At 43.4% G+C, this 24,809-nt stretch overlaps 2 protein-coding genes across 2 annotated transcripts; both read right to left on the reverse strand.

The window, feature by feature from the left end:
- Positions 1–150: 150 nt before the first annotated feature.
- Positions 151–15,284, reverse strand: NIPSNAP2 (nipsnap homolog 2). Its single transcript, XM_083479428.1, has 10 exons — positions 14,972–15,284; positions 9,076–9,215; positions 8,942–8,987; positions 7,055–7,149; positions 5,825–5,895; positions 5,394–5,534; positions 4,735–4,766; positions 2,744–2,838; positions 2,176–2,259; positions 151–1,307 (listed from the first exon to the last, which is right to left on the reverse strand). Exons 1-10 carry the CDS (start codon positions 15,073–15,075, stop codon positions 1,243–1,245), a joined length of 873 nt encoding a protein of 290 aa, XP_083335554.1. The 5' UTR covers positions 15,076–15,284; the 3' UTR covers positions 151–1,242.
- A 2,298-nt stretch (positions 15,285–17,582) lies between these two features.
- MRPS17 (mitochondrial ribosomal protein S17) lies at positions 17,583–19,923 on the reverse strand. The gene is made up of 3 exons (XM_083479497.1): positions 19,828–19,923; positions 18,189–18,329; positions 17,583–18,024 (listed from the first exon to the last, which is right to left on the reverse strand). Exons 2-3 carry the CDS (start codon positions 18,309–18,311, stop codon positions 17,734–17,736), a joined length of 414 nt encoding a protein of 137 aa, XP_083335623.1. The 5' UTR covers positions 18,312–18,329; positions 19,828–19,923; the 3' UTR covers positions 17,583–17,733.
- Between the last annotated feature and the right edge of the window lie 4,886 nt (positions 19,924–24,809).

Below are 24,809 nucleotides of genomic sequence, written 5' to 3' on the forward strand. Positions count from 1 at the left end.
GCTCATCTGCTTAAATGGGACTTTCTTCCAGGTAAAGGTAAACAGGACTGCAGCCTTAAAATCCCAGTAGACTTTGTGGCCATGCAGGCCATCTCAGCAGAAACTCACAATTCATCATTATTGAAACAAGTCCAAAAACTCCCCAAAACATGCGAAAATCAATAGGATTTTATTGACACATTCTGCCAGAAAACTCACTGAAATGTATAAAGTGGATGTTTCTTAGGTAATCGGACATACAGTGTATTGCACTGATTTGTTAACTAACAGAATAATTGCTTCAACATACAGGATGTTCACAATGTTACAGACACACACACACACACACACAAATCCCTCTATTTTAAAGTTTAATAAAAAATAGAGAATTGGGCATGGGAAATGAAGTGATTTGTGCCAGTCCTAAGTGATTTAATGTGCCTCATCTTGATGCATCTTTTCAGAATTACTTTCTGCAGTTATGTTAGTTAAACCACACAAATGGAGGAAATCATGAATGCTTATTAACTAACAATAATAAAATCCTCACATTCTGTTTCACTGCATAATCCTGGAGTGCTTAACAAATGTTAATGACACTAACTCTTCTTTAGAGCTCATCCCAACGCCATTTATAACCCTTCACCAACCAGATGCCCTCCCAGCTGTTCTGGACTACAACTGCCATCAGCCTCAGCCAGCATGTGTTTACTGGGGCTGATGGGATCTGTAGTCCAAAACAGCTGCAAGTTTGCAAATACTGGCTTAGCTGATTGCTAAGTTTGGCTAGGCCAAAACAAAGGGCTGCTTTCTCTAGCAACTGTTTGTGGCACCAGAGGAAGGCCTTGTAAGCTTGACATGCCATAATGATTATGAAAGAATGGATAGGAGTGCATGTGACAAATCTCCCCATAATTAAATACTGCATCGTTCAAGGGTTTAAAGCTCGTGCAACTACCACTGAAGCTTGTGCGTTTCCAACAGGGCCTGCCAGCTCTCTGAATGCATGGCTGTGTTTGAAAAAGGCTGTTTCACAGAGAGCCAGACTAGATGGTTGAACAGTAAGACTTATGATGACTCCCAAGCCTCTCCCCAACACAATCCCAAGTGCTCCTGCAGGATCTGAAGAAATGAGGTCACATTCATAAAGCCCCAGCATACAGTACTTTTAGAAGTCAGAGTTTCCATTGTCATACACACATATCAAATTAACTAAAAGACAAATGGTTGTCAATGTAAATCTGCACCGATCAATCAGTGGCTTTACTGAAGGGGAGAAATCTGCAATGGTATCATAATTCTGGATTCCATTTCCTGAATAAGGGGCACTGGAAAGGAGAAAGAAATTGTGTTAGCACTTTAAAAAAAAATGCTAATGCAAGATATTACAAATGAAACATGGGGGGATTTTGTAGCCAACAAAGCATTAGACTAGGAAGCAGGACCGGTTCTAGGATTTGGGGGACCCCAGAGAAAGGGAAGCTCAATGGGGCCATCTTAACCTAGGAGAGGAAAGACAAGTCTCCCACATTAGCAGGTTTTTGGGTAACTGCCACTGCCACACAGGTACTAAACTGTTACAGCAAGGTGTTGATACTTTTTCAAGCAAAGGGTTCCATTTCCAACTTGGCAATTTTCTGGAGCGCCATATGCTTATGGTGTGTGGGCCCAAAGCCAAAAGTGGGCACAGCAATGAATATAAGTTTAATCTTTGTATAGAAGGCAACTTTCTACATATACAGTTGGAGAACAGCCTTTACCAAAGGTGTCATGGGCTTTGAAGACATTCGAACTCAGGACGCAAGGGAGAAATGTGCTAAGAGGAAGGCACGCTTGGCAAATCCACACCATGATCAACTCCTGCCCGGAAACCAATGTCCCCACTGTGGAAGGACGTGTGGGTCCAGAATCGGCCTCCACAGTCACTTACGGACTCATTTTAAAAACCGTTTTTATGGAAGACAATCTTACTCAGCTATGAGTGATTGCCAAAGAAGAAGGCAATTTTCTACATATACATGCCCCTCTTCACCCTCTATTCAGGCAATCAAGTGTCAAGACCACATTCCAGCCAGGCAAAAACACTCCAAGGTAGTAGGACTGGTGAGGTGTGTGACTAGGAAGGAGTGTGGCCTGGGGAGAGTTTTGAGGACTGTGTTTGGTCCTTAAGCCTGAGGATCACCACCCCCGTGTTACCTGTATAGTATACCAGCTCATCCCAACCAGGCTTGTGCCATGCGGCGTTCCTGATATCTTCTCTTGTCTGGAGATCTTTGTACGCTGGAAGTGTTGGGGGGGGAAAAATAATTTGGAAATATCAGTGTCTTGATGTCCATCAGCACCTTTCTCTCAAATACAGCAACATACCAGAAACAAAGCACCAGAGGGCAAACCTCCTTAAAACCCTAAACAGTTATTTACTGCCATGGCTCTATCCACCCTGCTCTAAGGAGCCTTGGAAACTGTACTGCTATGAGGAGGCAAGGGTCATATCAGTTTCACAAAATTACTTGTCCTGTTGGAATGGAGAGCAGATTAAAAGGGAGATAGGAAGCTATCTTAATCCGAGTTAGATCAGTGGTCCACCTATGCTTAATATTTCAACACTGGGATATAATATTGTCCAGGGTTTTAGGTAGTGGGATTTCATGTTCCCTGCCTGGAGTTGCTAGGGACTGAACCTGAGACCTTTTGCATACAAAACAGGTGCTCTGCCACAGAGCTACAGTCCTTCCCCAGATTTCTCAGGTCCAGGATGACCTACCCCAAAGGTGATGAACCATGTAAAGCTGCCCAATCTGTGAGAAAAAGCCACCAACAGCTTCTTTGTCATCCTGCCGGAAACCAATGGCACGAGCCCTGGAAGGTAGAATACATATGTATTACAAACAAGACATGAGTGTTGGAGCTGAGACAATTACAAAGGTAACTATCAGATGTAACAGTACTAGAAAGAATGCAGCAAGGATCTACTAATTCCATCACTGCATAACATTATAATAACATAACCCCCTTGGTATTCAGAGCTAGAGAAATATTTCAGAGGGCTAGAAGCCTGCATGAATTCTTAATATTACAGCATCTGCTATAACTTCACACCAAGGGTAAAGGTAGCCCACGTTGGCCCATAGGGAAAATGTGAAAAGGACATTCAAAGTTCAGGCCAATAATAATATCACAAAAAATATCACAAGCTTTTGAGTTTCCCTAAAACTCTTTATCAGGCTAGATGGTAAACAAAGTAACAGAAAGAAATTATGATGGTAATGCCATGTGTCTGCATTTGGTGATAATCTTAAAGACAAAATATGAGATGTAGGCAGGCATTTAAATGAGACCCTTTAGGTGCTGTGGAAGTATCAGGCACTACTTTCCACCTCTGTCAACATAAAAGACTGTTTAGTTTCTCTTTATTACTGTTTTCCACCTATCAACGGTCCTGTGCATTTCACCTAAGGATAGAGACAGATGTGGACAATGGCCACTTCTTCTGTTTCCAGAGATGGGGAGTCAGACATTGTTATGCTTTATGTTTCCAGCAGGCTTTGTTGCAACTTGCTCTCTCTCAGCAGATGCAGACTCAATTAGTTATCATCAGTCAAAATTTCTGGTGAATTCTCCATTAGATGGTAAATAAAACTTGACTAATGGCCACCACTGTCTGAAAAGAACTTATCAGAGATTATATTATCAGTCATGCTCATTGGGAGGCATATCCTCTGCCCACCCCACCATTTATTCTTGAAAAGGTGGAATACTGTTTTGTTTCTCCAGAGTGCAACTCTGAAATTTTATTTTCCCATGCATAGAGTGTTCTCTGCCTCCTGGGTGTTCACTGTCTGTATGTGTCAACAAACCCAGTTAATCAAACAACGGGCAAGATCGCTGAACAGGAGGACATGACCCTAAACTGGAGTTCCAGTGCATCAACTTGCCCATCTACTATGAAAAAGTCCTTTGAATGGGTATGGTATTTCAACAACAGCCCTCTCCAGGGTCGAGCTCCAGGAAAATGAGCTTTGCAGGTTTTCAGAAGAAGTCAGCTGCGCACCGTGCCAACTGGATGGCTGCTGTGACATCATGAACCCACCTCACTCCTCATCCCCAGTGATTTGAAAAACTTAAAAAAAACCACCCAGATTCTGCGTCTTTTTAAAAAAGGCACAGAATTATTGTTAAACTGTATGAAGGCACATGTGATGCTTTAAAAAATAATAATAAAAAGGAAGAGGCAAGTCTGATGACTGAAAGTGCACTGGAATAACTGGCAAGTATGTTTTTATTGCTAGGAAGGCAGGCTCACCGCACAGGAGACAAAAAGGGGCAACTATTGTTTTGATGCACATTTGTACACATAGTGCTGGGTGGATATCATGCAACAAATGCAATATCCTGCAGATCAGATGGTGAGCCTCTGGACCATGAGCTGTGCCTAGTTAGTGTACCTTTTTATCTGGCCTGCAGCCTCACCTCCTCTGCCCCACTCCACCCTGTCTTCTGCTCTGCCACAATTTCCTCTTCTGCAGGCTAACACCTTGAATTCAAGCTGGGCCGCAAAGGAAATATCTTCCTTTGCAGATGTGGCTTGAATCCAAACTGCTACTGCAAAGGAAGAAAGAAAAGAATCCAGAGCACACTTTCATCTGTAATCAACGCACATGGCAAGTCCAAGTGATTGACAAATGGGCAGCTCTGTCCATCTCTCAAAATGGTATTTGGAATTGAGGGGAGCCCAGCATAGCAAGGGACACTTACCAGTAGTTGCCCCATTCAATCATTGTTCCAGGCTGGGGGGATAAAAGAAATACAGAGCAGGTGACTCTATGAGAATGACACCCTCCATTCCCTCCCCCGTTGCAACTGGGAAGTAGATGTGGGTTTTCTCTCCTGCCTCCAGAAAGGTTTCTGAATTCTAATCAGTAACAAAAAAGACGACTCAGCCCAAAAGACATGGGGCAATTACATAATCACTTTAAGACCAGGATTCCCTCAAATACTTTTTTCAATGTCCCAATTTTCATTTCCATCACCTGTTGACACTGATAGGGAGCGTTTCTGTCAGAAATATGATATATACACTGAATATATATGATAAATGCACAATAAGCTTGCTTCTCAGTAAAAAACATATAGGATTGCACTGTTAGTAAATGCAACCTTTTCTGTTCAAAAGGCAGAACTTCCAAGAGAAAAAAGGAAAATCAATGAAAAAGAGTTGCAATGTGCTCTCTGTTATCCATTTCTGGCAGGAATCAACCTGCCAACTTGTCTACCAGAAGGATTCTCATAACAAATTTAAAGGCTAGCCTGACAAAGAGTGAATGCAGTCTCGCTCTTAAAGGTCTCATGAACCCAAGGATACACACAGAGGGAGGGAGGGAATGACTATTCTATGAATACATAAAGATGCTCACACGGAGTTGATAAGACCTCAGTTCATAGATATTGGGCCCTGTCCTCGGAACAGGCTCATTCCAAAAACTGAACTCCAACAGCAGCTGATTCTTGCGGGAGAGAAGCATGTTTCCCCTCTCTTTGCGAAACTCCACAAACCCCTAAAAATAAAATGAAAAATCCTTACAATGACAAGGCAAGATCACATGAATTATTTTTTAAATTATCTAGTTTATGCTTCATCTGTCTGGATATTAAGAGCTTAATACTAGGAGGACATCAAACTTAAAGAGTGTATCCTGGTTTGATACAAAAACTCTGGGAGTCCTTGACAATGCAGTTATTGTTGTTTTTTTGATTTGTTTTTTTGCAATAAACTGTTAAGTTTGAGAGGCAAAGTGACTTTTAAGGATCAGGCTGATGAAGTCCAATCTTTTATGCTAGGACTTACCTTATCATGTCGAAGCTTACTCATGACCTCTGTAAGAGCTGGGTAGCCTCCCTCATACCGCCACAGATGAACTGAAATGAAAAGTGGCATATTTAAGAGTCTCCCTTCCCTACTGGAGATTCAAAACAGACTCCTCAAACGTCAGCTTCTTCCTGGCCAAATATTGTATCCCATTGTCATTTCTAGAACCTAGCTCTTTCTTTCCAATTCTGGTGGGCACAGCACCCTTTTCCCAGCACCTTGAGAGTGGTTAGCCCTCTCACTTTCTCTCAGTGCCTAGGAACATGCCTTATACTGAGTCAGATTATTCATCCATCTAGCTCAGTACTGTTTACACTGACTGGTTGCGGCTCTCCAGGATTTATTCACTGGTCACTGTCCTTCCTTAAGCCTCTGCAGTATAATTTTCTTTCTTCACCAGCAGAAGTCAGAGGCCAAACAAAAAAGATAAATGGGACAATGCCCTGGGGAAGATATCCTACACAAGCCCCACTGAAATTAATGTGTGTGTTTGGGTCGAGGGAGGCAGCAAAGAGTGGCTGTAAACCACCTAGCGGCTTTCTGTTGAGTAAGTAGTATATAAAGTTTGTAAAAATAAAAAATAAAAGAGCCATAGCTCTACCACGAGCCCACTTCCAAAGATTTTACCAGTCAGAGGAAGGCTGCAAACTGTCACCCAGTCACTCAGGCCTTTCTGATACAGAATTTGAGCCAGCATCATCTGCCAAGAAGGTCGCGTGGACCATGAAATTGGCCAGTCCCCTGAAAGAACTGCAAGAAGACCCGTCTGTGACGGGGAGTGTCTAGACTTGGGAGTGGCACATCCAAACTTGGGAGTGGCAACTCTGAATGTGTCTGAACCAGCCTGCCAGCTATGCAAGGGTGTATATTCACAGGAGCTGAATATACCATTTGATGGTTCTGCAGTGCCTGGGCCTGGGCCAGAGCAGCACCTTTACATTCCCTGCAACCTTGCCTGAAGGACATTCAGGCAAGGTTACATTGGGGACATAAGGATTCTGTTGAGGCTGAGTTTTGATGGAGAAAATGTCCATTTTCTCTGGGAATTTTCCTGGGCTCGTTAGAGGTTCTCTGCTGGTGTTGGTTGTCCACTGTCCCCAGACCTTGCCCCACATCCTGCAGGTTCCCATCCTGGCTGGAAGAGGGCCCCTATCACAAGCACACATCATTAGCGCAGTTGTGCATTCTGTTGTACGTCTTATCTCCTACCAGCCTGATCTTGCTCTCCGTACCACGTGTTCCACGTCCCCACCAGTGTACATGGATATTCCTTCCCTTCGTGGATCTTTGGCAGCACCTCTTGACTTTAAAAAAAGGAGAAGCAAAAAGGAACATAAGTACAGTAGCCATTCCATCAAGCTAAAGAAGAGAAGGCAGATGGGATTGCAGGGCCTCTTGATCGGCTCCAATGGAACACCAACAACTTTTCCATCTACTTGAAATCTATCCATTCCAGTCTGAATTTGCTTTTTCCTCCTCCCAATTCCTTTTCTTTTTGTGTCATGTCTTTCAGATTTAAGCCTGAGGGCAAGGACAGTCTTATCACTGACATTCATAAGCTGCTCTGGGAACAATTTTTAGCTGATAAAAATGTTTTTATCAAATAAATAACATTCCCATGTGTTTCCTATGTTATGAGTTACCCAAGTGTCATCTATTCCAACCCCTTGAAACACAGCAATAACAGCTAAAGAATTCCTGACAGATTGCCATCCACCCTGTTTAAAAACCTCCAATGAAGGAGAGTCCACCACTTTCCAAGGTAGTCTGTTCCATTGTCAAACAGCCAGTGTTCGAAATCTGCCAGGCATGAAGTGCATTTTGCACCTGGCTATCAGCCATTTGCAACCAAGGACCATCTGGAAATGCATGCCTATGGATCTTTCAGTCTTGACTGTTTTCACACACTAGCAACACATCCTGTAGAATTCTATCCATTGTATTTTATCTGCACAATCAGAGCTGTCTGGACCAAAAATGGCAACTAGGCATTCTGCTTTGATACTGTAATCCTGATTTAATGAGCCATTTTGTGCCTAGCTTAAATATCTGAGTTTCTAACACTGCGAACAGCTCTTACTGCCAGGAAGTTCTTCCTAGTGTTTAGTCATTTTCTTGTCATTCGAATCCATCGGTACAGACCCTACCCTCTGCAGCAGCAGAAAACAACCTTGCTCCATCTTCCATGTGACAGCCCTTCAGATATTTGAGGATGACCATCATTTCACCTCTCAGCCTTCTAACCTCCAGACTAAACATACACAATGCTTCTCATAATGCTTGGTTTCCAGACACTTTATCATATCAGTCACCCTCCTCTGCACCCGTTCCAGCTGGTCAATATCCTTCTTAAATTTATATTGCATAAATTTCTGGTACAGAAATTAACAACAAACCCAAGAGATGCACAAATGTTGGTTGGCTCACCAGCTAGCCCTTTTCTGTTGTAGATGCTAACTTAAGGTTATCAGATGTCCCCGTTTCCTGGGGACAGTCCCCGGATTTACAAATCAGTCCCCTGACAAAATCCATCTATTTAATAGGAAGTTGAAAAGTGTCCCCGGATTCATTGAGAAAAATCTGGTAACCTTATGCTAACTCTTCAGTCTCCCTTGAATAGTCTAGCATATACCTGGTGAAGAGGCAGACTTTTCTCTCATTTGCATAAGGTATGGTATATAAAGGAAGTGAGGGACTGCCAGTGTCTCTACTGAGACTTGGAAGACCCCACCCACCACCGCTGTGTTCTCTCTTCTCCTAACCACAGCACCAAAAAAACTGCCAGGGTGGCAATGACCTGTGTGCTGCTGGGTAGTTGCCATCAATGAGCTTAAAGAGAGCTTTTAAGTACTGCCATCAAGATGAAAGCCACCATAACAAGACAGGCATAGAAGCAGGGCAAGGGATATGGTGCCAGATTCACCACCTCCCCAGCCCAGTTAGGATTCCTCTGCCCCTTCCTAATCCTATGCAAGTTTACTCAGAAGTAATTCTCACTGAATCCAGTGACTGTATACTAAGTTTGTATGAGTTTAGTAACTAACAAGGCTCCAGATTTTAACCCACCAAATGTTCCAGCATAGCATTCAGACTTACCAAAGCTTGTTGTAGGATTCTAGGCATTCTGGTTTGACATTGTGAACTGAAACAGGAAAAGTCATCATTAAATGCTGAGAGAAAGAAAAAAAGAAAGACAGACAAGGGAGAAATATAAAAAAACAGCAGCTCACACTGTATTTTATAAAGACTGCTGGTCTCCCGTTTGGCTAAGAGGTTGGAGTGAGCATCTTTTCTGGGATCAACTTTGCGGACAAAAAGCGATTTTAACCAGCTGTCTTCTGCGGATCGGCTGTTTGACGACACAAGGCCCCTGCAAGTGTGCAAGACAAACATTGTTCTAGAACTTGTGTAAGCTTCATTCCTGTTTCATTTTTATCAGGACTGAGAAGTAGTGCAGCAAAGAGCAGATTCCTGATTAGCCTCCCAGCTACTGGAAGGTGTTTTTCACATTATCTCTAGAATACACAAGATGCACCTACCTTTAATTCAACCTGACTACATTAATCTTAGTTTACTAATCATAGGAGTTTGAGCTGACTCATCAGTAGATCAACAGACCAATCTTATGAAAGTTTAATCAGAATGAAGTCCCATCATGTTCAGCAGGACTTACCCCAAAGTTAATATGCATTGGACTTCAGCCAAAACATTAAAAATGTATATATGATAAAGTAGTCATAAAGAAAACAAAGACAGTATTTTTTAATAGTTGTTGCTTGCCTCCCTGCTTCTTTCATAGACAACCAGGGAGGCCTCATCTTGCCAAGGCCATTTGCTTATACAAGAACTTGTATTATTAGCTAATTTTAAATTTGCCAACCAGTTAATCTGGTGGCATCTTTTTAGTCAATCAAAATATTTTTAATCGAATCATTCAACCAATTATTTGAGTACTAAAAGGTAAAGGTAAAGGACCCCTGGACGGTTAAGTCCAGTCAAAGGCAACTATGGGATTGCGGCGCTCATCTCACTTTCAGGCCAAGGGAGCCAGTGTTTGTCCACAGACATGTGGCCAGCATGACTAAACCGCTTCTGGTGCAATGGAACACCATGACGGAAACCAGAGCACATGGAAATGCCGTTTACCTTCCCGCCACAGCGGTACCTATTTGAGTACAAGGACTGCTTCTACCCATATATTGAGCACCATTGTCCAGTTCTTCTGCCACCACACCCCATGCATGTCAGAATCATAAAATTGTAAAGTTGTCCAACCCCCCTGCAATGTAGGAACATATGCAGATCAAACCTGCAACCTTGGTATAAGCAGCACCATGCTCTAACCAACTGAACTATCCAGGCTGATATATGTAAGTGAGCTCTAGTTCATGAAAGCTTATACCATAATAAAAGTTTGTCAGACATTAAGGTACTACAGATCTATTTTGTGTAACAGGCTAGCATAGTTACTGGTACTTCTCTGGAAAATGAAATTACGAGTTTTTCCACAGCTATGATATACCAGTATAAACTGGAAGTAAAAGTAATCTCAAAAGCTTCATTTTAATTAAGTCTGGGGCAGAAACCAGAGAGCAGCAACAGCTGTTGTTCAGGAGTTTTTGCTTGTCTACTGATTTACTGGGGAGAGGAGGATTAGTTAAAGCTTTCAAGCATGCTTATAATACCCAAATATTTGCAGTAACAAAATTGTACTGTGTGACACAACTGAAAATCAAAGATGAAACTGAAATCAAACCCACAAACCTCCAAACTACACTACTTGTTATCTTGAGGAAGACAGTGTATCTAATTTCCCACCATTTGTGTCCTGGAGTGCATGTATCCTTATCTTCTATGAAAGTCAGGGAGGATTATGTGATGGTTACAGAGTTTGCTGAAAGTAAAAGTGTTAAGCAAAACCACATCCTTATTCACACACTAGCAGAACTCTTCCCAAGGGATGGGAAAATCCTAGGCAACTGAAAAAGTTGATTTTGGAGAATAATTGATTTTTCAACCCTAAACAACATTTGCTTCTAGAAACCTAAAGCATTTTTCAATTTAGTTTAGTTTGCTGTCTTGACCATGTCATGATACAGTGGTGCCCCGCAAGACGAATGCCTCGCAAGACGGAAAACCCGCTAGACGAAAGGGTTTTCCGTTTTTGAGCTGCTTCGCAAGACAATTTTCCCTATGGGCTTGCTTTGCAAGACGAAAACGTCTTGTGAGTGTTCCGATTTTTTTTCGCTCCCCCCCCTTTTTTCTAAGCCGCTAATCCGCTAATAGCCTTTTAGCCGCTAATCCGCTAAGCCTTTAATAGCCGCTAAGCCTTTAATAGCCGCTAAACCGCTAATAGGGCTAAGCCGCTAATAGGGTTGCTTCGCAAGACAAAAAACCGCTAGACGAAGAGACTCACGGAACGGATTAATTTTGTCTTGCGAGGCACCACTGTATAGCTTTACAGATCAGTTGAAACAGCAACAAAATCGGTAAGCAATCATTATAACAATTTACCACATGAGTATTTAAATCTATCTGACTCAATTGCAAGAACTCATGAAGTGGCAGATATCTCTCCACCTCCAATTAAAAACTATTTCTTTTGAATTAAGATAGGAAGGCAGCTGACACAGGAATATACAGTTCTTCCCTCCTGATAAATGGGACACTAGAATAAACAGCAGGGATCATTATCAGCACAATTATTTATTTAATAACATTTCTATATATACAACTTGACTGTTAAAAATAACAACAACCTCAACATGGTTTACAAACATAGGGAATGTTCCTGTTAACATTTATCCAGAACACAGAAGGCATTTTCTAGAATCTTTAATTGCATTTGTTTATTTTATCTATTATAGTGATTTTTACCACCACCCCTTGAAGCAAGTTCCCAGGCCACATAAGTAAATTTGGTTGGGGTCCTTAAAAAAATTTAAGAATCAATCCATTCATATCTCACCCTTCCTCCTGAAAGAACCCAGGGTGGCTCATTATCATTATTATTTAGGACCCAAAGGAATTTCAATTGGCATTATTTCAGTCCCAAAAATAACTTCTTAAGACTAATAACCAACAATAACAATATATTTAGTCTCCAGGCAAAAACATTATTTTCTCATCAAACCTTTGGCTTTTAATTAATTACCTGAGGCCTTTTTGCATGGGATGTTTTAATCCATTTAAAAAAAACAGAATTGTCTTTATTTTTATTTCCCCCCATATGCTTAAAATATTACAAGTCCGTTTGTGCTGCCATGGCAAAAAAGCAGCTAATAAATTTAATAAATAACAACGATCATACAAGATGGCTTACAACAACAGTAATAATACAATGTGATAAATGAAAAGGGGTGGGGGGGTTGTCCATCTCCCATAATTTAGATGGGAGTGTGTAGAGGATTAGCCAAGAGATTAATGGGGTGACCCCCTACAATGGGGTGGGGACAAGGGATAATAATAGGTGGGGGCTCCGAGGTAGAACACTTTTACACCGTAAAAGATGTGGAGGCGAAATATCCATGAGGCGACCTCCAATGGCTGGGGGGCTTCTGCGTGAGGCGGGCTGAGCCAATGTACACACGCCCTCCTGTATAGAGATGGAGGGTGTGTGTACGTGTATATATATATATATATATTTTGGTGTCTTCGGGTGTCTTCCCGTGTAAGAGTTGGGGTGTCTAGGCGACGTTTCGACGAGGTCTCACTCGTCATCTTCAGGCTGGTGCTTTCGGCTTCTTGTTACTGGAACAGAGCAGGATCTCAGTGTTTGAGTTCCTATAAATACTGTTGAGGGGGTGTGGTGTATAGCCTCCAACGTTCTGGGCAGAGGGGAAGTTCCCAGGTTAGTTTGCCTATTCTTCTTTTGTTCCTTAATTACTTGAGGGATATCTTGAGTGATTTCTTGAGTGATATTCTGAGTACCACTTAGGTGGGTCATTAAGTGTGGATTAGTTGCTAAAGCTTTCGTGTCTTGACCTCTTGAGCTTGTGAAGAGTTTTTCTGAGAAGATGGCTGTACTGCACTTAGTTGTGCTCTGGCTTGGCTTCGTGTATAGGGGCGAGCTGTGGTTTTGTGCCCTGTGCCAGCCAGATCTGTGTAGGGATTGCAGGGGGGTGCAGCATCCGGAGGTGCCACTATGGTTTGGCTACTGGATGGTGTCTGTAATTTATCTGTGGAGAGGGTCTGGGTTTGGGTCTGGTGTGGTTGATTGGTGATGGCGTTCTGTGTGCCTCTGGTTCTGGTGTCGGTTTTTGTGGGGAGGGCTAATTTCCAGATGTCTGGCAGGCGGGACGTGTCGTCACGCTTGTTCATGTTGTGAGGGTGTTTCTCTATCTCGATGGCTTCCATGATTATTCTCTTGTGGTGATGTTCCATGTTAAAGAGCAATTTGGAATCTGCAAAATTAATTTCGTGTCCTGTTTCTTTCATGTGTTGGAAAAGAGAGGAAGTTTTTTCTTCTTTTTTGACGGCATTCTTGTGTTCTGCGATACGTGCATTTATTCGTCTGTTTGTTTGTCCAATGTACGTGGCTGGGCAGACTTTGCAGGGTATTTCATAGACCCCTTGGTTTTCCAACTGGATTTTATCTTTGGGGTTTCTGAGGATATTGGCTATTTTTTGGTTGGTGCAAAAGGCTGTTTTGATATTGTGTTTATGGAGGATTTTGCTAATTTTATCTGTAGTGCCCTTGATATAAGGAAGGAGGGCCATGCCATTGTTTTCTTCTGTGTCTTGGTTTTTGGGGGGTGGCAATGGCATGGCCCTTTTGCACCAACCAAAAAATAGCCAATATCCTCAGAAACCCCAAAGATAAAATCCAGTTGGAAAACCAAGGGGTCTATGAAATACCCTGCAAAGTCTGCCCAGCCACGTACATTGGACAAACAAACAGACGAATAAATGCACGTATCGCAGAACACAAGAATGCCGTCAAAAAAGAAGAAAAAACTTCCTCTCTTTTCCAACACATGAAAGAAACAGGACACGAAATTAATTTTGCAGATTCCAAATTGCTCTTTAACATGGAACATCACCACAAGAGAATAATCATGGAAGCCATCGAGATAGAGAAACACCCTCACAACATGAACAAGCGTGACGACACGTGCCGCCTGCCAGACATCTGGAAATTAGCCCTCCCCACAAAAACCGACACCAGAACCAGAGGCACACAGAACGCCATCACCAATCAACCACACCAGACCCAAACCCAGACCCTCTCCACAGATAAATTACAGACACCATCCAGTAGCCAAACCATAGTGGCACCTCCGGATGCTGCACCCCCCTGCAATCCCTACACAGATCTGGCTGGCACAGGGCACAAAACCACAGCTCGCCCCTATACACGAAGCCAAGCCAGAGCACAACTAAGTGCAGTACAGCCATCTTCTCAGAAAAACTCTTCACAAGCTCAAGAGGTCAAGACACGAAAGCTTTAGCAACTAATCCACACTTAATGACCCACCTAAGTGGTACTCAGAATATCACTCAAGAAATCACTCAAGATATCCCTCAAGTAATTAAGGAACAAAAGAAGAATAGGCAAACTAACCTGGGAACTTCCCCTCTGCCCAGAACGTTGGAGGCTATACACCACACCCCCTCAACAGTATTTATAGGAAATCAAACACTGAGATCCTGCTCTGTTCCAGTAACAAGAAGCCGAAAGCACCAGCCTGAAGATGACGAGTGAGACCTCGTCGAAACGTCGCCTAGACACCCCAACTCTTACACGGGAAGACACCCGAAGACACCAAAACCTACATTCCTGTACCCGTGAAAATCTACGAAAGCAAATATATATATGTGTGTGTGTGTGTGTGTGTATATACACACAGTATATATGTGTGTGTGTCAAAGACGCTATTTATTGAATAATATGAGCGGGGAAGAGAAGAGACGATGAGACCCCCCCCCCATTCCCACAATTTATTAACTCTGAAGTGCTGTTGGGGGAGGAAGCAAGAAACCACCTGACCAGCCCATGACCTTGAGCGAGGGGGGGGGAGGAAAGAGCGCGCGCCAGAAAGAAACGGCTCTCCTCTCCCCCCCCCCCCCGTCGCTCGACCTTCCCGCCACTTTCCACCCCTCCCTCCCCGGCAGCTTCCCCCTCACCTGAGGAAAAAAAGGCGGGAACGGCCCCCTTGGGCTGGGAAGGCGCTGAGGCGGAGGCGGCCGCCGCTCCCCCGCCGCAGCAGCAGTAGCGCCCCGGCCGCCATCTTGACCACCTCAACCTGAGGGGACGGCGCGGGGGAAAAGGAAGGGGAAATGGGGGCGCAGTGCCCCCCAGTAGCCACTAGAGGGAGCCTTTTCCCCCACCGGGAGGGACGGAGTTGAGGAGGGGGACACGGAAAGCTTTCTCTCTCCCCCCCCCCCAACGCCGCACATTTCTCCGACGAAGGTCTCAAAGGCGCAGCGCCATTAAGCTGAGGCGACTCTGGCCAAGGTGCAACCCCAGAACCTTGTTGGGGGGTTGAACAGTGTGACGGATTGAAAAATAAACGGTTTAGTTCCCCTCGAGGGGGGCTGCCCTACGTGGATCCTAAAGTGCCATCTTGCTCCTCTTAGAACAATTTAAATGAATAGGCTCTAATAGACCTGAGGAAAAGCCCCTTCTGAACATGGGCAGAGTGCATTTTTTGTTCACAAAGGGCACCACAGACTAGGCCTACAGAGGGCTCCTGTGGTTGTGTAGAGTGCGCTCACCCCCACCAAAAGAAAGCATTTTTAAATGTAATTATTTTTCAAATCCAATGCAAAACATGTAAACCAAGGAAGTGGCACTTGTATACCATTTGCACAAAAACCTCAGCCTGAGGAAAGGCTAAAGAAGACATTCTGGTCCAGAACAAAAGTTTGCATAATTCATAAATTTGGAAAGACATTGGATACCCTTCTGATGTCATATTTGTTTGTAGATGTAATAATAGATGCCCAGCCAGCTGTAAATGCATGTTTTGTGTTTTTCTCCAGCCATGCACAATGTTTGCATACTTTTTTTCAATTAAGGCAATTATCATACTGATGCCAAACTTCGTGTGGACCCCTGATCAGCATAGCCACAGCAGTCCACACTATTAAACTAGTACAGTAAGTCAAAATGTCCCCTATTTGGCCCTTCCAAAATTTGCAGGTAGCTGCTGCAACAAAGAAGTATCATATTAAAGTCTTGCTTTGTAAATCTGTACTCTCCACTGTAATAAATTTAGTAAAAAGTATTTTTAAAACATCTAATTTTTGATAGATTTCCTCCCCACCTCCCAGAAGAACCCATTTGTTTATTAATACATGGAACAGGAAAAAAACAATGAACGTTTCCCCACCGGCTTTGCATCCAAGTTGTTAATGAAACTCTGGCCAGAAAAATTATAGCCAGCTGGCAACTAATTCTGAAATTGGGACAATATTGGTTTGGGAAATCAAGTTTTCTTTTTGGGTGACTCCCTGATAATCCACATTTCTAAAAAATAAAAAAACAACCAGTAAAAGCAATATTACTCCCATGAAATTAATTTTATTAGGAGAATATTGTATTATATTCAACAGGCTTACTTAGATGTAAATTCCACAGAGATCAATAGAATTGCCTGTCTTTACCAGGGAGCGAATTCCATTGAGCTCAGTAATACATTAAAGTAAGCATGTTTAGGATCAGGTAGTTGTTTTTGTAATACTTTCAGCCCAAGTGCTGTATAATTATAGTATAATTATTAGGATTATCCTATATAGTTTTATGATTATGTAGTGTGCTGGGTTGGGAACATTTAATAAAAGAGCAGAGCATAATATATCATTTTTACCAGCAGAAAGTGCCCAACGTTGCTTGGGAATTATAAGAAACCAAAAATATCAGTACAGTTTTGAAACCAGTACATAAGAAATAGCCTGCTGAATGAGGCCCTTGGCACATTTAGTCCAGCATTCTGTTATCACAGTGGCCGAGATGCCTATGGGAAACAAGCAAGCAGAACATGAGCACGAGAGCCCTCTCCCTCCCTTGAAGGGGCAAAGTCCTCTGGGATGTTTGCCTGTACAAGCACCACTAACAGGAACCTGAGCTGTGCAAGAACATGGAAGAGTGTTTGCTAAGGTTACCAGATTTTTTTCAATGAATCCAGGGATACTTTTCAACTTCAATGGATTTTGTATGGGGACTGATTTGTAAATCTGGGGACTGTCACTGGGAAACGGGGACGTTTGGTAATCTTAGTGTTTGCACCATTTCCATTCTTGCGCATATCCCAGGGGACAATTCCCATGGATCAGATCAGTCTTCCACTGTTTTTAATGGTGCCCAGAAACTTACACCCAGAGGCAATTCTCACAGTAGTGCCTGATCCTAAACGTTGTCTTATACCAGCTGAAGTGTTTGAAAAGGTGGTGGGCTCCATCTACCCTGTGCCATAGGAGCCAACTCCTAGGGGTCAAGGTCCCTTTGCCCCCCATAAAATATTTGAGGGGGCTGGAGCCCCCAAAGTTAATGGGCATTGCCATTCAAATGGTGTGTGTGTGTGTGTGTGTGTGTGTCACATCTTGTGATCAATGATGTGGGGTGGGGCTTACCTGTCCGTCCGTCCCCCAATATTGGATTTCACTGCTTTGCTGCACTGTGAAGTATTAAACATTGTGTATTGTTTTTGGATACCATCAAGCAGAGAGGCCACTTATAAATATTGTAGCAGACCAACTTACATTCACTTGAAAGATTTTAAAAGTAAACTGAATGTTTCTGTTGTCCTGTGAGCAGGTTAATTCAAGTTTATTATGAATCATGACAATTTCAGAAAGAACACATAAACATTGTGTTACATACAAGCTCATCCACAGAAGCACATGGAAAGTCTCAGATTATGCTGCCTACCCTGTCCTCACCCCCATCATTTATCTGAAGAAGAAACAGTTAATTCTTGGAGCTTTTCACTAAGGTAACTGGTATCTCTATCGGTCAGGTTTTCTGAGTCCGTTACACTTTCCAGTAGCCTACTGCCTGCACAAGGCTTCCCCGTCACTGGATCAATGATTTTCCCAACCTTGTACACAATCTCAGCCAGTTCGTGTTTCACGTGCTTGCTCCTCCGTTCGGGCAAAGCTTTTAAGAGAACGATGTCTCCCTCAATGCACTGCTGCTGGGGGTCATGAGCAAAGTATGTTTTCCGCTTGTTATAGAACTGTGGGAGAAGAGAGGAAAGAGCACATGGATTATTCAGTGGTAGGCAAATGATTCAGAGAAACCTGAGTGCCAGCAAGACTGAACCGGGATAGCTGCTCAGCCCTGACATTGACTGAAGTTCTCCATCATACTGGTGGAACTCAACCCCAAAGGAAAGTTTACCTTTAGCAAGTAAGGATCCAGCACCAGCCGCGTCACTCTCACTTTCGCTGTTTTACGCATCTTGGTCCCAATGACTTTCCCTATGATCCATTTTGCGTGGACAGCACCACGCAATGCAGACATGGCTCAGTTACGAACACCCTGAGAAGCAAGAACAAGGTATCATTTTAACAGCCAGTGGCAAAGTACAGCCAAGCCAACACACCTATTATTATTTATAATAACAAGCCTACCTAGATATTTAGAATGCTGATGTGTTTTTAGTTTATTACTGGTTTTAATTTTCTGAATGTTTTAATTGTTTTTAGTAATAATTTTGTTGTTTTATTCTTTTTATAAACCTATCTGTTGGGGTTTTTTAAACAATCAAACAGTAAATAAATTTCATGAAATAAACAAATGAAACAAATAATAAATGTATCTGTTTGGCTTATTTCCTACCCTTCACCACCAAGTCCCAGGGCAGATCACAGCAATTTAAAAAATATAATATTAAAAACACTTTAAATCTAAACAAAGAAACAGCATTTCTCCTTACATTCTAGCCGTAAGAAAGGCAGAGGAACACCCCAGGTTTGCTAGTCTTGAAAACCCAGGCTCCCCTAAGTATTAATGCTAGATGCTAGTAAAAATGCTTCAAGCCCAGTGCACATCAACACCACACACTAACTTAGAAAGCAGGACAAAATTATTGCTGTGGAAAAGCTGGTACTGCCAGTGTGTGATGCCTAGATCTTAATCATGAGAAAGGTGTGTTGCAGTACTTTAACTTGATGGCTGTGCTCCACTTCCACGGTCAGAGGCAGTGATGCTTCTGAATACCAGTTGCTGGAAACCACAAGAGGGGAGAGTGCTCTTATACTTAAATCCCGCTTGTGCGTTTCCCATAGCCACTGTAAGAACAGGATGCTGGACTAGATCCCACCCACCCACCCCCCCGGTCTGATCCAGCAGGTTCTTTTATGTTGTTAACAGATTTATTGTGGTGTAAGATGGCTTGACAACCATATGTCAGGAGTGCTCTGATGGTGTTTCCTGCTTGGCAGGGGGTTGGACTCGATGGCCCTTGTGGTCTCTTCCAACTCTATGATTCTATGATTCTAAGATTTCAGACCTGGAGGGCCATGAACTTCCCGGCCTTTGATAAAGTATCTCACAAGCAGGGATGAGAAAATCCTTGTATGTCTGAGATCCTGGAAAACTGCTGGAGAATAGGTAATGCCACAAAATGATGAACAAACTGACACTACATCCACTGTTTTGTCTTTTAAAAATTATTGCAGCTGACAGTTTAGGGCTGCTTCATTGGCACACAGCTGTCTGTCAAATATATCCCCATTAAGTGACCTTGCTCCTGAAAACTTGGGGTGAAGTTACGCTTCCACCATAGGATGAAAAAAAAGGTGAGAGGAAATTAGGGGGGTTGCAAGAGGACTGGATGAAGGAGCCCTCCTGCCTCCCAGAATTATAGGGGAGTTTAGAGGAGCAGAGGCGGCCTTCCCCCTCCACAGCCCTACGTGAATCTCCATTATATCGTCCACCTCTGCCTTTGTACCCCAACCAGGTCTCTGCCCCGCAGAGACAGTAAGGCTCCCCACTCCCGCGCCCTCCGCCCTATAAATCCGTTGGAAACTCTTACTGGGTCTCTGTCTCCAGGCTGGTAACGCGAGCCGGGGCCAAGAGAAGGAAAAGGCGGAGCCAGTAGCGGAAGTTCCGCGATAGCCCATCTAGGAAAGGAGAGTGGTGTGTGTTTGTAGCCTCCGAGGCCCTTCTGGGATTTGCCTGCGTGGTTTAGCGGGTAAAGAACCGGCGTGGGGAGCATAGAGGATTGTTGGTTCGAGGACCAAGCAGGGTTGACGCTAATACCTTCTTGTGTTCGGTCTCTATTAATCAGCCGCATATTTTATTCTTCTTAGAGCTGCATTAGTTCATTTGACTGTAGAATCAGAAATAAAATAAAATTAAAATTGTCATTCTTCATAATGGAGCGGGATAGGCTCTGTATGTTGGATTTCTGTCTGTTCTGTGCGTTTTGTTTTGTTTTACAGCAGAGAAGTTGTGCCAGAGTGGAAGTGTTGGAAGAAATGACAAACGTTTATACAAAAATCACATCTATTTTAAGGTTGCCATGGCAAGATTTCCCTGCCTTTCAAAGTTCCACAACAGGCAGAAATATGACAAACACAGCATTGCCGGCACTGAGTTTTCATATTCTGTCAGCTGGAGGTGCAGTGATAGGGAAAACAGTAAAAGGTAAAGGGATCCCTGACCGTTAGGTCCAGTTGTGGCCGACTCTGGGGTTCCGGCGCTCATCTCGCTTTATTGGCTGAGGGAGCCAGCATACAGCTTCCGGGTCATGTGGCCAGCATGACTAAGCTGCTTCTGCCGAACCAGAGCAGCGTACGGAAATGCCGTTTACCTTCCCGCCAGAGCGGTACCTACTTATCTACTTGCACTTTGATGTGCTTTCAAACAGCTAGGTTGGCAGTAGCAGGGACCGAGCAATGGGAGCTCAGCCCGTCACAGGGATTCAAACAGCTGACCTTCTGATCGGCAAGTCCTAGGCTCTGTGGTTTAACCCACAGCACATACCTGCAAAAAAGGGAAAGGAAATACAGTAGCTGCCTTCCTGTTGACTTTCCCACCATCTTAAAAACACAACATTAAACTCACTGGCTGCTTAAAATGTTAGAAATTAAATGACTGCAAAGGCCTGTCTGCATTTTTTAAATGCAGATTTATCATACTGTACACCCCTTTGGTGGTTTTGTGTTGCAAAGTGCTTTTAAAATCCGAAAATAAATAAATAAAATATCCTCCAGCGTATCAGAGGATATTTGGGGTGCCCTGATGTTCCATGGAGAGGGGTTCCATGGGGAGAACTCCTTGTGCCCCTGCACCCCCACTTGCCCATCAGGCATTGCTGGGTGTTCTACTAAATCTGCCCTCTACTATACTTTGCATTTTTCTTCTCCCACCCTGTTGACAAAGTGGAGAGAGTGGTTGTTATTCTGGGTTGATATGCCAGAAAAATATCATTGATTGATTGATTTTTAATTCAAAGCCTTTGTACCTTGCTCTTCAGCCCAAAAAGTCTCCCAGAGTGGCTTATATAACATCATTTAAACAAGACAGTCCCTGCCCACAGGCTTGTTGTTGTTGTTGTTGTTGTTGTTGTTGTTTTTTAGTCGTTTAGTCGTGTCCGACTCTTTGTGACCCCATGGACCAGAGCACGCCAGGCACTCCTGTCTTCCACTGTCTCCCACAGTTTGGTCAAACTCATGCTGGTAGCATCGAGAACACTATCCAACCATCTCGTCCTCTGTCATCCCCTTCTCCTTGTGCCTTCCATCTTTCCCAACATCAGGGTCTTTTCCAGGGAGTCTTCTCTTCTCATGAGGTGGCCAAAGTATTGGAGCCTCAGCTTCAGGATCTGTCCTTCCAGTGAGCACTCAGGGCTGATTTCCTTAAGAATGGAGAGGTTTGATCTTCTTGCAGTCCATGAGACTCTCAAGAGTCTCCTCCAGCACCATAATTCAAAAGCATAAATTCTTCGGCGATCAGCCTTCTTTATGGTCCAGCTCTCACTTCTGTACATCACTACTGGGAAAACCATAGCTTTAACTATATGGACCTTTGTTGGCAAGGTGATGTCTCTGCTTTTTAAGATGCTGTCTAGGTTTGTCATTGCTTTTCTCCCTAGAAGCAGGCGTCTTTTAATTTCGTGGCTGCTGTCACCATCTGCAGTGATCATGGAGCCCAAGAAAGTAAAATCTCTCACTGCCTCCATTTCTTCCCCTTCTATTTGCCAGGAGGAAAGAGGGGGAAACAACCCCAGGTTCCAGTTCTTAAACAATTGTTCCTGTAATGACCACGGTGCATATTGGGTAGGAAATGCCTGCTGCAGCTGGTCTTTTAACAGAGCTGATGTAGAGAGCCCTGCTTCCCATCTCTCCCCCTGGTGGAATTTTAACAATCTGCATCAATGTGTCAGTAAACGGTCTTAATGGTTGTTTTACATGTGTGTGTTTTTTGTAATGAAATGTTTATGATCTATTGTAATTCTATTACATTTTTGTGCACCTTTATATAATTGGATGTTTTGTATACAATTTGTTTTTTGTAGTTCTTACGTCATTTTCTTTATGTGCATACAGTATTTAATTACATAACTTAAAATGTGGGCTTCTGATTGTAATTATTAGTAGTCGTTGGTTTTGAATGTGGAAATTGTGCTGTGTTTCTTTTATTGAATTACCGTACTTTTTGTTAGGATTTGTAAATTGTTTAGAGATTTATTTTGAAATATGAAGTGGTACGTAAATTGACTAGCTGAAAAATTAAATCTGTCAACAGGAGCACAAAATGAGCCTCTCAGGGCACACTCCTCATGGAGCCCTAATTTATTGTTTTTTCATTAGCTATATTTTTTATGGCAGCCCTGTATCATGTGTTCAATGGGTGACTCACAATTTTTTAATGCTATAAAATACAGGACTGCTACTATTATTTATTTGATTTGTCATTTGATTACTACAAAAAAGTCTCCAAGTGGTTTACAGAAAAAGGCACTGCCTTGGTGACTAGCAGTGCCTTATTTCAGCTCCAGTTGGTTTTGCCACCAATGACGGCTTTGGGACAAAGATGACTTGGCCACTGTACTCCATGCTCTGCTAGCTTCCAGATTTGCTTATTGCAATGTGCTCTATGTGCGGCTGCCCTTGAAGACAACTTGGAAACTTCAGTTGGTCCATAATGCAGGCGCAGCAGACACATTACTGGCTGGGGTTCCATTTAGATCTCATATACAACCCCCGTTTTAAAACAGCTGCATTGGTTGCCAGTTTGTTTCCAGGCCCAATTCAAGGTCTCACATTGGTCTTTAAAGCTTTAAATGACTCAAGCCCCAAATATCTGAAAGACCACCTTGTTCCCTAAAGACTCTCTTAGGTGCTGAGATTTGCAGAGGGGCCTTCTTGGTATAATAATAATAATAATAATAATAATAATAATAATAATAATAATAATTTATTTATACCCTGCCCATCTGGCTGAGTTTCCCCAGCCACTCTGGGCGGCTCCCAATCAAGTGTTAAAAACAGCACAGCATTAAATATTAAAAACTTCCTTGAACAGGGCTGCCTTCAGATGTCTTTTAAAGATAGGATAGCTGTTTATTTCCTTCACATCTGAAGGGAGGGTGTTCCACAGGGTGGGCGCCACTACCGAGAAGGCCCTCTGTCTGGTTCCCTGTAACCTCACTTCTCGCAATGAGGGAACCGCCAGAAGGCCCTCGGCACTGGATCTCAGTGTCCGGGCTGAACGATGGGGGTGGAGACGCTCCTTCAGGTATACAGGACTGAGGCCGTTTAGGGCTTTAAAGGTCAGCACCAACACTTTGAATTGTGCTCGGAAACGTACTGGGAGCCAATGCAGATCTTTCAGGACCAGTGTTATGTGGTCCTGGCAGCCACTCCCAGTCACCAGTCTAGCTGCCGCATTCTGGATTAATTGCAGTTTCCGGGTCACCTTCAAAGGTAGCCCCACGTAGAGCGCATTACAGTAGTCCAAGCGGGAGATAACTAGAGCTTGCACCACTCTGACAAGACAGTCTGCGGGCAGGGAGGGTCTTAGTTTGCATACCAGGTGGAGCTGGTAGGCGGCCGCCCTGGACACAGAATTAACCTGCGCCTCCATGGACAGCTGTGAGTCCAAAATGACTCCCAGGCTGCGCACCTGGTCCTTCAGGGGCACAGTTACCCCATTCAGGACCAGGGAATCCCCCACACTCACCCCCCCTGTCCCCCAAAAACAGTACTTGTCAGGATTCAACCTCAATCTGTTAGCTGCCATCCATCCTCCAACCGCCTCCAGGCACTCACACGGGACCTTCACTGCCTTCGCTGGTTCTGATTTAAGGGAGAAGTAGAGCTGGGTGTCATCACTCCACCCTCAGAATCTCAAGGAGAGGGCCTTCTCTGTGGCAGCTCCTACGTTGTGGAACTCCCCTCCCCAAAGATTTCATTATAGAGCTTCCAGTGAATGCTGAAGATGGCCCTCTCTATCCTGGTTTTTGACACTGGAGGTGTATGTTTTTAGGACCCATCTTATTTTTATGGTTGCAAGCTGTTGTAAATTTTTTTTATTACTGCAACCCATCCTGGGACTTGTGGGCACCGTTGGTCCCTTCTCGGGCAAATAATGTGTGCGAGTTCAACCTTTGCATGTGCCCACCCACTCTCCTCTTCCCTCAGGGAGTGTTTGATCAAGACAGAACATGCCACCTTTTAGATAAGTGTGTCTTCCTCCAGAAATTTAATCACTGAGGAATCTGTGATAAGCCTCCAAGGCGCCTCGGGATGCTTCTTCATTTGAAAAGCTACTGCTTTAAAGAACTGAGTTTTTAATTAAACACAAACATTGGAAACTCAGTTCCGGCAGATCTCAGGTGGGCGCCATTGCCGTGATAAGAGAACAACGGAGGTGTTCATGGTGAGTTCTGGCACCACTTCTTCTAGAAAAATGGCACTGTACAGTGGTACCTCGGGTTAAGAACTTAATTCGTTCCGGAGGTCTGTTCTTAACCTGAAACTGTTCTTAACCTGAAGCACCACTTTAGCT

Source organism: Podarcis liolepis (genome assembly GCF_965112155.1).
Source record: "Podarcis liolepis genome assembly, chromosome: 16".
Lineage (NCBI taxonomy): Eukaryota > Metazoa > Chordata > Lepidosauria > Squamata > Lacertidae > Podarcis > Podarcis liolepis.